General features: G+C 45.4%; 1 protein-coding gene across 4 annotated transcripts in view; it reads right to left on the reverse strand.

Annotated features, from left to right (window-relative positions):
• Positions 1-4,198: 4,198 nt before the first annotated feature.
• The window catches only part of LOC111150925 (RAS protein activator like 2), a 348,227-nt gene continuing 337,823 nt past the window's right edge, over positions 4,199-14,602 (reverse strand). For all 4 annotated transcript variants that reach the window (XM_022508616.1, XM_022508615.1, XM_022508614.1 and 1 more), the window contains exons 15-18: positions 13,854-13,988; positions 12,000-12,202; positions 10,672-10,759; positions 4,199-5,167 (exon numbers count right to left, since the gene is read on the reverse strand). In XM_022508616.1, the coding sequence (XP_022364324.1) occupies positions 5,003-5,167; positions 10,672-10,759; positions 12,000-12,202; positions 13,854-13,988 (591 nt within the window). In that variant the 3' untranslated portion in view covers positions 4,199-5,002. The remainder of the gene's footprint in view (positions 5,168-10,671; positions 10,760-11,999; positions 12,203-13,853; positions 13,989-14,602) is intronic.

Consider the following 14,602-nt stretch of genomic DNA (forward strand, 5'->3'; position numbering starts at 1 on the left):
TTACTAGGAAATATCTAAGCACCAGTCAAAATTTAACCTTTACTATTTATTTCCACTTTTCTGCAGGATAGTGGTCATTGAGTCAATAATATTTTAACCTTTTGGCGAACTGGGAACTGAGTTTAGAAATGACATATGATATTTATACATGAACATTTGAAACCCTCCCACGGATGTTGGAGGCCCCTACAACATCGCTTCTGTGGAAATCTTTCTACAAATACAGATAGATCTGGTTTTAGGTCCCAAATGAAAACATTTCCTAGTAGAACATGAGGGCATCTGAATGAAAAAGAAGCAAGCAGTAGGAAATGCGAATGTAGGCTGAGACAGGGGCAGAACAACCCCTTTGCTCTGCTGGGGTGGCTCGCTGTCTTCGCCATCGTCCTGCAGGCTTGGTTTCTCAAACACCTGAGGATCAACTGACCAGGAACCAAAGCTCCTTCTTTCTGGAACCTGCTCTCAGATCAGTGATATTCAGCTTTCTTTCTATGACCCGCATGGCGTCAATGACGATAGCTAGGAACCTTGAGACGATGTCAGACCAAATCAATTTCAAGTCACTTTAACATACATACATGTAACACATATGGTACATTGTAAAGAGGAATGAACCACAGTCATAACATCTAACAAATGAGAGCACAAAACCTAAAAGCTCAGGAAAGTCTGGGGATTGCTGTTCTGTAAGACGGACTAACATTCAGAAAAAGGAAGCCCTAGGAATTATGTGTTTTGTGTGGCTGTGCATGTTGCCTTTCCACTCATCTGTGTATTTTAAGATCAGGCAAAGGATATATAAATCCTGTTTCCTCGAACCTTTGGGCTACTGAGAAGGCTGCCGTCCCTCAGTCCCCTTTTGGATCATGGATCTTCCTCACGTTCTTTCACTCCTCATAAGACATTTATTCCGTCTCATGCAAATTTCATCAATTTTGTCCTTTCTAAACTCAAGAGAATTCGTAACTGGGTCATGACAACAAGAGAATGCTTCTAGAACTAACAATAATCACTTGAACATGGAAAGAGATTCTATTTAAAAATTCAACACCCCAACATATCTTGCCTTTAATAGACTAGTAAAATAGGTCTTCCAGTTGACACATTGATAAAAACAAAGTATCCCAAATTCTTGGCCCTCAGGTAAGGGGTGGGAAGGCAACAGGTCATTTCACACGTGACTCAAGACGGGGAAGGGGAATGGAGAAGGCCCTTTTGGTTCCACAATCTGTAGGAGAAGGTGGCCCCTGTGGGCACAGCTGACAATAAACCGAGGCTGTGGCCCAGCGAAAAGTCTAGTCTGGTGACCAGCCTCGGCTCTAGGTCACGTGGGACTTAGGTAATCCCGAAGGAGGTTGCTTCCCCAAGTTGAGCTTTCTCAGGAACTACGAACTGGAGCTAACCAGCACACCATCCAGGTGCAAGGCAAAGCAAATACGAATGCGAACTCACTCCATGATCACAGTCTTGCCCTGGGACGTCCGATAAGAACCTGCTCTGCCCCTGGGGCACCTCTGAGGACAGTGTGAGAGTCAGGGGCCGAAAGAACCACAGCTCCGTGAACAAAGGCTGAGGTCGACCAAGATCTGGAAAACTTTAAGTCCAGCAAATTCTCAAGGTCATACAGCAGTCAGAGGCAGAAACTCCTGCTCTTTCACTGTCCAACACCATCACAGGGACAGGTGGCAGCAGACCAGAGAGAGCAACTTGTGACCAACTCGATACCCAGTGAAGACAAGAAACAGCGACGACAGCACGATGAGCTCATTTTACCACATTCTCCTCACAAATGGGCTGCCCTGGACTCCGATGGCACCTCGGTGAGTGCGCCTGGGGCATGGTGGGCGCTCAGGTGTCTGTTCTAGTTACCTAGATGTCAACTCCTGTGCCTCGGCTTTTGTTGCAGAGACCTGGGGAACATCAGGACCTGGTGGAAATGTCACTCTTTCCGCTGCTCTGGCTCAGAAAGCCTGTTGCTCCAGTGATACAAAAAGGGCTTTCCTGAACTCCTAAATCCTACCCACACTGTGCTTGTCAACAGCCAAGTCTGGTGGTCAGCTTAGACACGCACTTCTCAAACACTTCACCTGAACCCCAGATGCCACTGGACTGCGGTCCAGGCGGCAGCCCACATCGTGATGTGTGCCTGGAGGAGGAGCGCGGCCACAGCGATCTCAACCTGCCTGCCTCTCCTCGACCATGCCCTCCTCCCCGCAGAACATCCGGATGTAGTTCTTTGGGCTGAAGAAAAGCCAATTAAGCAACAACTCCATAAAAACTGTCAGCTGTTTGCTGCAGTCTTCCAGACTTAAAAATCTTTCAGAGTAAGTTCCACAGATGGCAGCTTATCTCAAGAAATTCTCAGAAAAATGTTTGGATAGGAACAGGCTCAAAGGATAATCTAAAACGTAACATCTGGCAACAGATCTGAACTTCTAGCTGACTTCTAATTCGATTTCATTTTTTTTTTTTTTTTTTTTTTTACTCTTTTCATTCAAGACAACCTGGTAAGAGAGGGCTGCATCTGAGGGGCTCCCACAATGCCAACAAGATCTAGGCAGCCATCCAGCCATCACAAGCACATTTGTTTTTTTGTGTCTCCCCCAACCCCCAATACAGGTAAGCTTATCTGCCTTCTGTAATCCATAACCAACACTTCGAGCTTCCAAACTTCAATGCAAGACATCACCCAAGTTACAGACTTAAGGCCAACCGAGACTGACACCTCTTTTACCAGGTTTTCTGCAACCCGATGGAAGGATTTACAGAGATCGGATTAAACGCGCCTGGAGCGGAGAATAGCTTTAAATGAGGACACCTGTGTTCACACCCCCCAGCCAACACAGGGCACACCTTCAGAATTAGTAAGGTGGGTTTCCTATTCAAGGAAGGAGTTTTGACCACAGTGCACCCTAAACTTTGAGGGAGGAGTCAAGAATTTGTAAAACAACTACCAGGGGGTCAAGAAATTAACCAAGTGCCAAAATCTGAGGGCATGAAAACTGTAGATCAGATAAGCTAGATGAGCAGCCCGATTTGCAGCTCTGACCGGCAGAAACGAGATTAGGAAGGGAAATGTTTTAAAAGGTTGTGGGGCGGGGGGCTTTGGGAGGTTGCTGAGATGCAAGGTCCAACACAGAGATCCACCTGGGAGAGGCCAGGGCTCAGGAGGTCCGAGCACCAGCCCGGGGCACTGTGAGAAATGTCTTATGTAGAAACACTCACTCTGTGCATAGGGCTCCCTTGGGTCTTTGTTTTTGTTTTCCCCCTCTCTCCTTTCCTTTTCCTTTTCCTTTTTTTAAAATTTCCTTAAAGTTTATAATTTAAAATAAACATCCTTAACTTTTTTGAGATACGTTGTTGCTTTTTCAGGATAAAGAACTAACTGCTTAGATCTTGCTTAAAGAGATTCAAAACCCTTTTAACATCGTATCTGACAGCAGAGAAGGCATGAACTCGGCCTATCTGTGCAGTTATATGTACATATGTGCGAGTATATATGTATATATGTTTGTATATGTAATGTCTGTTTTAACACGTAACATTCCACGCTTCTGATAACCAGGTGTGCGTTCAAGGTGCCACTTCACACCTCCGGAAAAAAGGTAGTAAACTGGCCGCGTGACTGTTTCTGTCCTACGGTAAAGCCAAGGATGACAGTTGGTGAAACAGAGTCATTATTGCCAAATCTACGAAGAGCATGGGAGTAACGACTGAAACGCGTGGTCCTTGCACTTTTAGTTTTCTTTGTTTATACGCAGAATCATGACTTTTAAGAGAGCCGTACTTTGGATCCGGATTTCCTTTCCAAATTTTAGTGAGGGAATTAGAAGAAGCCATTTCAAAGCTAAAGATTGAGTTAAAATTACCCTGCCCAGAGATTTGCTAGTACAGTGGATAAAATCTTTATCCCAAACAAAAATTGTAAGTTACAAATAGAAAAGTTTTTTTTTTTTTTTTTTTTTTAATAGGAAATATTCAGAGATTCCTGCTATGGTAGGGTTAGCCCTTTTCTGTGTGGAAGAAAGGGTGTTTATTCTGGATGGCTTATGGACAGCATATTTGAACAACCTCTCCAGGGGAGAGTGAACCCTGTTGGTGAAGACTGCTCCCGCTGTGGGGGAGGAAAGGGCAGTGGGTGTGTGAAGATGAAGATGGTATGCAGAGACACAAATTTTATAGTTCTGTAAACTCTAAAGAGGAAAAAGAACACCCTTTATTACAACTGGGGTTAAAAAAAGCCCCCTATCTAAAATGGAAAATTCCCATCTGCTGTAGACAGAAGGAAATAGACATCAACAGGAGTTCGATGGAAACCACTCCTAAAGTCCAGTTTTGATGCAACAGCTCTTATCTGTGTCTTCTGAAACAGTGTATCCCCAAATCGGATTAGCTGTCCATCCAGAACCAGTCTTGGTTGATCAGTGGGATCAATTGTTTTGGTTGGTTCTTGGTATTTGTACGTTCTCCTACAGGACAAGGGGGCCAGAGTGGGGTTTTAGACCGGCAGATGAATCCCTGAACAATTCATTCTCACGATGTCCTATTGCACTCCACGTGCTTCTATCCGACAGACCCTTGGTCTCTACCTACCGAGCCCGCGGGCTCATCGCTCACTCACACCTCGTTCCTACTTTTTCCTCCTCTAACAACCTCAGTGCTTTCAACAAGAGGAAAACAATAATAAAAATAGTAATAATTAAAAAGGTATTCTACATTATTCACTTCCTTTTGGTATATTACAGTGGTATTTTCTGTACATGGCCCAGAACTAAGTTCCCTATGTACATAGAGACATGGGGGAAAAGCATCGACCTTGGAAGTCTCAGCCTTATGCCCTGAAAGACAAGGTTCCTTTCTTCATTCGAGAGTGTCTCGCCACTCTACTGTTCAGAAGTAGCAACATTCTGTAAACCTGGGGGGTCGGGGAGAGGGCTGGGGCCAGGAGAGCGGGGACATTTCCTTCTGTCTCCTCCCACAGTCTGTGTGTTCACCAAGGCTGTCAGCAGCTGCTGTTTTTGAATTCACCATTCTCCGTGATGGAAAGCTTGGTGGGGTTGGTGGGGGAGAGGCCATTGCGGACCTGCATGCTGTAGCGCTCCTTCACCTGCGTCAGCGCGCTCATCAGTCGGGTGTTGGCCGAATCCAGCGACACGATCCGCTTTTCCTGCAACACACCAATCGGGGCTTTATTTGAGCCACGTGCAGGAAACCCCATGGTAATGCTCTGCTGAAGGACTGTTCTAGTGCTTTCTACCAAACAGCAGTACACATGATGCTTCCCAGACAAATGGAACGTCTCTGCCTCTTTCTGCACCCTACTCAGGTTCGGCTTCCCTGAGCCCAGTGGGTCTGTGTTTCTTTTCTCTCTCTTTTCTCCTTGCAGCACAGCAGGACTGGTTATTGATAACCCCTTGGGACGCGAGGATGATGTGAACGAGACACCAGGTATTACTTCTGACTGTGCAACAGGGGTGTCAAGCTGCCTTATGGGATTAAGTGCTTTGGGTCAAAATTAAAACATAGACATTAGGTGGCAAAGAAAGAAGCACCAGAGGTTTCATTTCACAGAGGAGAAGTGCATGTGCTCTATGGGTTCTTGGCCCCTCAAGAGGGCCCATCAGTCACATTTGAAGAGAATTCACACTGTGCTCAAAATTACAACAATACATGGTGGCAGTTTCTAGTCACCAACAAAGTGAGGACGCAACAGCAAGAGGGGAAAAGCAGCCAGAAGCTCAGACCAAGGGGTCATTTGAATATGGGAAGGGAGATGTGGCCGAAGGGGGGCGCCATGAACATAACACATGGAAACAAACAGAGAACACAAGCTCCTCTACTCATTCCAGCTCAGAGTTACTCCAGGAAAGCTACCCAATAAGGAGATTGCTTTCATTTTACTTTTGAGTCTCTGGGGGGAAAAAAATGCTTTAGGACCAATTTTTGGAACCAAACGTTGAATACACATGCACGAAAAAAAAAAAAAACCCAAGAGGAAAAAGGGCCAACCCCCCAACCAAAATATGGCAATCTAAAGGAAAGTAGGCTCATCTAAGTATAAGAAAAAAAAATCATCCCATCAAAATATTATCAGTCTCGCAAAGATTAGGAGAGAAACCCTAATCTTAGTTTCAGCAGGTAGGGAGATCATTCCAGAACCTATCCAACATAAAGTTGTCACTTTCCAGAAAAGAGGCTTATGCTGAGAAGGGTCCATGAAATTAACAAGAAAAAACTCGAGGAACAACCCCCAAAGCCAAGAGGAGTTTTCCTCCCCTGGAGTGTCTGACTTTACTCCAGGAAAATTGTGGTAAGGTGGGTCACGGCAAGGTGCAGAGAGGACAGGAAGGGCTAAGGGTTGGATGCTGCTCCTTGCTAGCAGGCAGCAGCTCCCCAGGGCCATGCCGGGGTGCTCCCAGCACTGAGCTGCCAGGAGGGAGGACCACTGCCCTCCACTGCCCTGGGGAATGCTGGAGGCAAAAGCATATGGACAATAGCATCAAGTAATGCTCCTCTTTAATCTCCTACTCTGGGGGTGGGGCAGGGCAGCAGGGCAGCAGGGCTAGGGGTTTCAAAAGTATGAAAAAAAAAAAACCCATTCCTAGCATTAAAAAAGTGTCCTCCTTTTCTCTGATGGAGGTCTTAAGTAGTAAGATACATAGTCAGCATTATTAGGTAAGCATTCATCTAGTATAAGATGCTTTTTATTTTGGGAGGGTAGCTCATGTTACCAGGGTAGCAAAACTCAATGAAAGATCTGTGAGACTTAAAAAATGTAATTCAAAAAAATCATAGCTAATGGAATTTATTGGGATAACAAGTCTAGATCTTTAAAAAGCAAGTAGGTAAGGACTGGCCAGTGGTTACCAGGAAACAAGAAGTGGGGGGCCAAATACAACATTTCCCCTCCTGGTTAAAAATGGCCTCTGGGGGCGCCTGGGTGGCTCAGTGGGTTAAGCCTCTGCCTTCGGCTCAGGTCATTTTCTCAGGGTTCTGGGATCAAGCCCTGCATCAGGCTCTCTGCTCAGCAGGGGGCCTGCTTCCCCCTCCTCTTCTGCCTGTCTCCCTGTCTACTTGTGATCTCTCCGTGAAATAAATAAAATCTTAAAAAAAAGAAAAAAGAAAGAAAAAAGAAAAAGAATGGCCTCTAAACAGAATAACTGGTAATATCCTGAAATGATTTAAAAAGAAATTTCAGGATTAGGATAAATTATAAGGCCCCAATATGAAGGAAAGTAGGATTCTTCAGGTTTACCCCCCCAAATTTTTTAATTTTTAAGGCATTCGTAAAAAATTATTTGATTCTTAAAGGGTCAAAAAAAGAGGCAAAGAATGATTGCAATTATTTATTTCCTATGAGAGTTCCAGCTGAAGCCAAATAACCCCCGGCTGAACAGCCAGAAGTTTCCAAGTGGACAAATCCCCTTTTGTAATTCCCCCCACTGCCAACGTCTCAAAATAAAATAAAAAGTGAAAGAAAAATAATCAAACAGGGACTTTTGTAAGTCAAGTTAGTTGGCAGAAGATGCTCTGACATTTTGATTCCGCCTGGGTTGGAAGGCAAAGCAATCCCCATCCAAAGGGATTTCCAGTGTGGGGAGTGCAGGAGCTGGAATGGGTAGGAGGCCAGTGTCCTGGGCCAGGGCTGGGAACTGCTCAGCTAGAGAATGGACCGGGTTTACTTGCCTGTTTGAATAATCTCATCTCCATTTATGACCTGTAATTTAACACAGCGGAGATGTCACTTGCAACAGTAACTAGGCAGCTGCTTGCTTCTCAGAGGAGGAAGCCCTTCTCTGTTCTCCATCTGAGTCACATGGAGGGATCCTGGGGGGTGAAAGTGGCACAGTCCCTGGTCTGATGCTTCAGAAATGGTCCCCTTAGTTCCATCACCAGGATCCCCGTGGTCTACAAGGTCTAAGACAGCTGGTTCTGTCCTGGCCAGTGGAACGCTCACCTCCCTGCAGGGCCAGTTAGAAGGCGGCTGGCCCAGGCCTCACGACATAAACTCCAGGAGAAGGACGGGATGGCCTCAGCGACAAGCCTTGCCCAGAGGGGAGCAGGGCTGCTGATGAAGATGAAAATCAGTTCACTGGGCACCAGGCCTTTAGTGCTTTGGGAAATGCTGGGCTCAGCTCGAATATAAGGAAAGCAACCATATTCACTTCAGAAATATTTTCCACTACCAGTGGCACCAAGGAAGATGGTGGGGACCTAAAAGTATGGGCTACCTCCCTGTGAAGGCTTCACCCCAAACATGGTGCATTCTAGTAAATGATGCCGAAGGGCTGCTCTGCTCCATCAGACACTCGTGATGTAAGATTTATCCCGACAGAGGAGAGGGTCTGATATAGAAGGTCATTCATTACAAAAGTTGCCCAAAGATGTTCAAAGTCTTCTGCTATAATAAAACTTTAATGTATCAGTAAGACAACAGCCAGAATTGGAGGTTATTATTATTTTTTAATTTGTTTTAGTGTTTATGATCTGTGCTATATACGGGACCCTGTTTTTCAAAATGTGGTCCAGTGAATTCTCCCAAGTATTCTTCAGGGACCCATGGTGGGCTTACTGCACAGTAATGCCTGTGTTTGACAAAGTGATTTACTATATTTAGCCAACCTCGGTGGGCTTTCATCCACGAGCTAAAAGTGGTCCTTGCTGGTGGTGCTCAGTCCGAGCAGTTGGAATGTCATCTACGGAAGGTCCCATTGGTTTGACCAAAATAGTCCATGTAATCAAAGCATTTGAAAACCACTGCCTTGAGGTATGGACCCAAAATATCTAGTTTAGCCAGACCACAAGTGGACGCTGACTTATGCTCTGAGGATCACAGTTCACCCGTCCCTGAACAACAACGACCTCCTGGTTTACTGAGAGAAAGTCCTTACTTTCCAGAGCTTTTGAGGCCTGATCGATCCTACTCCCTTCTTGTGTTCACTGTCCACACCCGAATCCTGTTTCGCACCCAGTCATCTTGCCCCCGATGTCAAGACAGGGGACGGGAGTGGGTAGAAATTGTCAGAAGCTCATGAGGATGTGCTGTCAGGCAGTCGGAAGAGGGAAATGCTCTGTGCACAGAGCCACGACTGTGACACACCCAAGCTTCCTCTGCTTAAGACAGGCATAGTTTTCGACCAGCTGGAATTATGAAAATGGTCTGTTTTATCTCATCAGAACCAAAAATCTCTCCTGGTGTGATTATCAAGAGGACTCTCTCTGTATTATTTTGTCACACTGAAAATCCGGAAGTGAAAACTTACTAACATTGGTTTTTCTGACTTAATTGCTTTCTGTATCCAGGTTGTTTCTCTGAAGATTGTGGGATGAATTTTTATAGTATGTATGGCAGGATGGCCTTGTCTCTACCAACTCTCCCTCACCCACCTTGGGGACACCCAGAAAGGTTTAAAACAAGGACCAAGTCGGATAATTACAGCAAACCTTTCTTCTGATTCTCATGAGGTCCAAATATCCAGAAACTACAGAGTCCCAAGTATTCTAGGAGCTACGCTGATGAGAGCGTCACAGCTCACACTGGCCTATAGGCTGGGGTGTCTGTGGAACATGGGACCCAGGAAGCCTCCTTCCATGGTTCTGCCTTCAGCTTCCCTCCTAACTCCTTTGAAAGATAAATCCCATCCCCCATTAAACCCTGTCAGGAAACCAGACCGCAGGTGTTAAGTGCATGCTTAATAGTCCCGGGGGCTCCGACATGGATGGTCCCCTATGCAGAGAAGAGAGTAGAACATAAAGTCCTTGCTCCCATTTTTATTCCATAGCTTGGGGATATGATAAGGTCTTGAGGGTGACACATGCAAACCCATGAGGGTTGGCTGTCTCCAGGAAGGGGATATATTCGGAGGCTAGAGCAGCCACTATCAAAACCGCACCTGCCTTTTGTTCTTTGTTTCACTCTAAGCAATACAACCATATTTAGCAATGATAAAATGAAACCAAATCAGCAATGTTTCCTGCCTCCTGGATTTGGCTCGCATCACCAATGTGCCCTGTGAGGTGTTCTTGGCAGTCATTGCGCCATTAGTGCTGTGGGTATAAGCTAGAGTGAGCAGAGGCCCAGGTTCTGATTTCATCAAGACTGAGGGGCTCTCTAAGCACAGTGCCGACAAAGGAGGGCAGCCAAGCAAGTCCCAAGCATCACTGCCAAACCCTGCACCAGAAGAATTGCAAGGAAAGGTATCTGCCACAGCCCTGTCTTTCCCCTCCACTTCCACTCGTATGTGGGGCTCGAGGTCGATGGCACAGTGGACGTGACTAACAAGACCGTGAACATCACAGCCAAGCGATGGTCAGTGGAGGTCACAAGCCAGACACATGCGGTGTGCTTCTCACAGTCACCCCCTTAGAGAACACCCTCCTTTCCAATGAGGAAAGAAGGAAACCCCATCATGCAGTAGGTTAAGATTTGTCAAGCAACTGCCCTAAGCACGCTAATACTTTGCTGGGTTAACAGACTTGTCACCAGTCAAAGAAAGGAAAAGTAATGCAGGTCACATAGAAACTCTTTTAATCTTCAAAAGGTAATGCTGAGAACTTTCCAATGACCCATTTTTGCAGTACATGCCTTGGCATTTCGAAAGGGCTGGAAGTCGGGAAATTTTAACAGTCATTACAAACAAGTGCTTCCTACTAGATTCAAGGCCTGCTCACCTGTGCATCAATTATTTTTTGCTTTGCATCAATAACTGCTTGCATCTCAGCGTGATCCTTCTTCAGTTCCTCTTCCACAGCCATCAGCCTAGAACGTGGCAGCAAGGAGACATCGAGAACGTCAAAGAGAGCCAGCTGACATAGGGGACAAGATACCCAAACTCAGCAGAGTTCAGATTGCCACTCCTCTCCAACGAGAGGTCCGTAATCATGCTTACTTTCTTCTCTCCCACCTCGAAAGGAGACATCCAAGGCTGACCTCTTGGCCAGTGACCGGATCCCACGCATTTTCATCTCCTCTGGGTCAGGGTCCCCAAAATCACTTCCTCCCTCTCCTCTGTCAGATCCTTCCCCCGCCCAGGCAGAGCTTATTTCATCACAAACTATCAAACCAACCAGAAGCAAACAAACAACCCCTTCTTACTCTCAAGTTCCCTGGTGACAAGCTGTCCCTTCTCTCCTTGCACAGCTAAGTTTCTCAGAGTGTGCTACGCTTAGTCGGCCCACTTTCTCTCTCAGGCGCCACCTGCATCCTAACCCATGGACTGTCGACTCCATGAAACGGCTCAAAGACTGCTAATTCCCTCCATGTTTCTGAAACAACAAACCTTTTCTGTCTTCATTTTGCTTGACCCCTCGGTAGCATTTGACAAGAGGGAAGCACAGTGGTTATGAGCCTGGGCTCTGCAGCCTGACTTTCTGGCTTCAAGTCCTGGCTGCCCCACTCAGTGACCTCGGGCAGGTGACTTCATGGATTTGGAGCCCGTTTCTTTATTTGTAAAATAAGAACAATGCCTGCCTCAGAGGTTGGCATTAAACACATCTTCATTAACAGATCAAACCAATTGTGAAGTGCTTAACAAAGTGCCTGGCCCATGGTGGGTGCTGTTTAAGTGTCTGGAACAACTGAGCCCTCCAGCAGACTCTCGGGACATCTTGGCACTCTCTGTCTCTTAGTTCTCTGGCCCTAAAGATATCCAGAGATGCTGCCCTTCTATGTCGCTAGACTCACAAAGACCTAAGTGACCCCTGGACGTTAAATACTAAGACCTTGCAAGTGAGTTGCTACGTTTCCATTTTTTCTAATTATTATGATGGAAGACTACTTGGGTCTTCAAAAGAAGGCTGGTAAGTCTCATATCTGGAAAACATTAAGCGATATGGTCCCGCATCACATCCGTAGGGAGTCCCACAGAGCATATGCAGAACTGAAGCGGCTTCGGCTGCCGTGACTTCAGGATTCTCCGGCTCATCCTCCGATCTCCCTGTGCCCCCTGCTGGCCCACACCCCCAACTGGCCCACACCCCCAACTGGCGGGCGGTCTGACCTGCTGATGATGCTCTTCATCTGACTGTCCTTCTCCTCCTGCTGCCTGCGCAGGCGCTCCTCGCTGTCCTCCAGCCTGGCCTTGTACTCCAGGAGCAGCTTCTGCATCTGCTGCTCCTGCACCAGCAAGCGGCGTTCATCCTCCTCCAGCCGCCGGCTGGACACTCGCAGGCGCTCCTTCAGCTTCGTAATTTCCTGCTCATACTAGAGCAGAAGAGAGGCATCAAAAACAAGGAGCGGGAGTGGGGGAGGGGCTGGAGTTACGGTGGTTTTCGAAATCGAGGTGGTTGGATTCTGTCTGAGCGGCCATTCCATGTGCTGCTAATATTTTTAAAAATGACCAGAAACCATAAATGGTAAAGGAGCTCTGTCCTCCCTCCCCCTAAAATCACATTTTTAATCTGAACTGGCATTTTCAATCTATATATTTATGTATCTCTTTCCAAATTAACTACCAGTTGCTACAAACTATATCCAATCTGTATCAAATGTGGGCAGGGGGAAAAAAAAAGATCAAGTACTCAGAAGCTTGTCAAATCACTTAAAGAAAGCCAAAAGCCAGTTGTCTACCAGGGAAAAGATTACTGTGTCATCACCTGTACTGGAGGACCTCTGACACATCCTGGCTCATCAGACTCTCATTCCTTCATTCTACTAGAATAAGCCCTTTAGAGAACAAGCAACACTTCTATAATGTTACGCTACTAAATCAATAGACAGAATCTGATGGCAAAGTAAGCTATTGCTGCGTTCTCCCCAACTATACAAGTGTAAAATATTCAGGTCACAAGCACTAAGCAAAAGGCCCACATATTCTCCAGGGCTCATGAATACCGCCTCTTGGCCCCTTTTCATGATGTGGTTCATCGGCTCAATTTGGTACTGTTGGCTGGAACACGTATGTCTGTTTTCTCACTAAAGCTTTATATAATAAATCCTCACTAAAGCTTTCTAGAGTCCTGGGCCCTTCTTGTACTGACAGTGCAGTAGCTGGGGTGTGAGTACATTGGAATGTCACATTTCTAGGTGAGGTGAGAAGCATAAGCTTTCTTGTATATGGTCTATTTAAATTAATGAGTAATTAATGATAAACCTGTACGGTGCTTTGTAAAATGCAAACTATTTTCACAGAATATCCCATTTAATTGACAATCAGGCAGTTAGCTTCTGCTTACCCAACATTATGATCCTAAACTACATTCTCTATCCAGAAGGTCAAAGATGACGATTTTCATGACCATTGAAAAAGGCAGACCGCATCAGTAAGCATATTTTAGAATCATGCTGATAAGTTAGCAGGACCAGCTGTGTGGTTGTTAATTAAATGAGAGAATGCCATACATGATGTCAAGCCTCTTATTTGATAATCCTTTTTCTCCATAACAAAACAGATATATATATAATATCTGTTTAAAAGTCAACATAGAGCTAGACGTTCTTTATCCAGTGAAGGGAAAAAGGCCAAAAAAAAAAAAAAAAGACGAAATCATTAAACAAGATCTGGAAAGGAAGTCTAGTCCAAGGATAATTCTGGCCGTGGTCGTAAGACTAACCACCAGTTTATAGAAACACTAAATACTCCCCCTCAATAGAAATGAATAGCAGAATGTCTCCAACTCAAGGTAACCTACATGAGAAGAAAATTAATCCTCCCACCCCAGCCTGACAGGCATTTTCTGCGTATTTTCACACAGAGACACTACTGACTTGTTATATACAGATGTGTATGTACTGGATAACATAAGAGATGGAGTTGAAACTGTGGAGGGAAAGAGATCACGCTGTTGGCTAGACAACCCTTCCGGTGGCCTATCACTGTGGGGGCAGGAAGCTAACGAAGGCAGGCTAGTTCTACCTTCTCAGCATGCTTGGATTCGTCTTGATTTTGCTCAGTCTCTTCCACATCCTCTTCATACTGCCCATTGTTCAGCACCCAGGCTGCTGTCCTCTCTACTGGGGACATTGTGGCAGAGTCCACAGGTGACTGTACCTGCATCAGAAACACATATTAGCATCTCCCCAAACAGCTCACTAGCTCGGTTTCACAAACGGAGCTATTCTGGGAGGACAAAACTGTGATCTAATAAATATTCTCAATTCTAAGCAATATTTTATTAAAGACAGGGCTGGGGGCGAGGAATGAGAATATCTCTTTGTATAAGAACACACTATTCTGAAGAGAAATGCCTATGCACTACTTCCAGAAAAAGAAAGCCAAGGCCTTAAAATCGTTCATTAGTCCAATGGTCCAATTACCAATGAAATCTCAATGATGGTAAGAATGGGAGTAAAGGCCTGACTTGACGGCTGACTGCTCAGCTGAGGAAATGGCTGTGCAACCCAGAGATGATCGGGAACCAACAAACTGATTAATGCTAAACAAACCCACAAGATACCCATTTATTCATCAGAAAGCCAAGTCCGTAATTTTCACATTAATCATTTAGACAAAGAGAAAAATAAGTGGTATTGTTCATTTTTACAGAGTGCTGACTTCTTGATGGATGAAGACCACTCAGAAGTCTATACCTTAGACCAGACAGTTTCTTGATGAATACAGGATCAAAACAATAGATACTGGATTAGTTTAAGGGATATTTCCAT

Source organism: Enhydra lutris, unplaced genomic scaffold (assembly GCF_002288905.1).
Source record: "Enhydra lutris kenyoni isolate GAN:26980312 unplaced genomic scaffold, ASM228890v2 scaffoldscaffold24, whole genome shotgun sequence".
Lineage (NCBI taxonomy): Eukaryota > Metazoa > Chordata > Mammalia > Carnivora > Mustelidae > Enhydra > Enhydra lutris.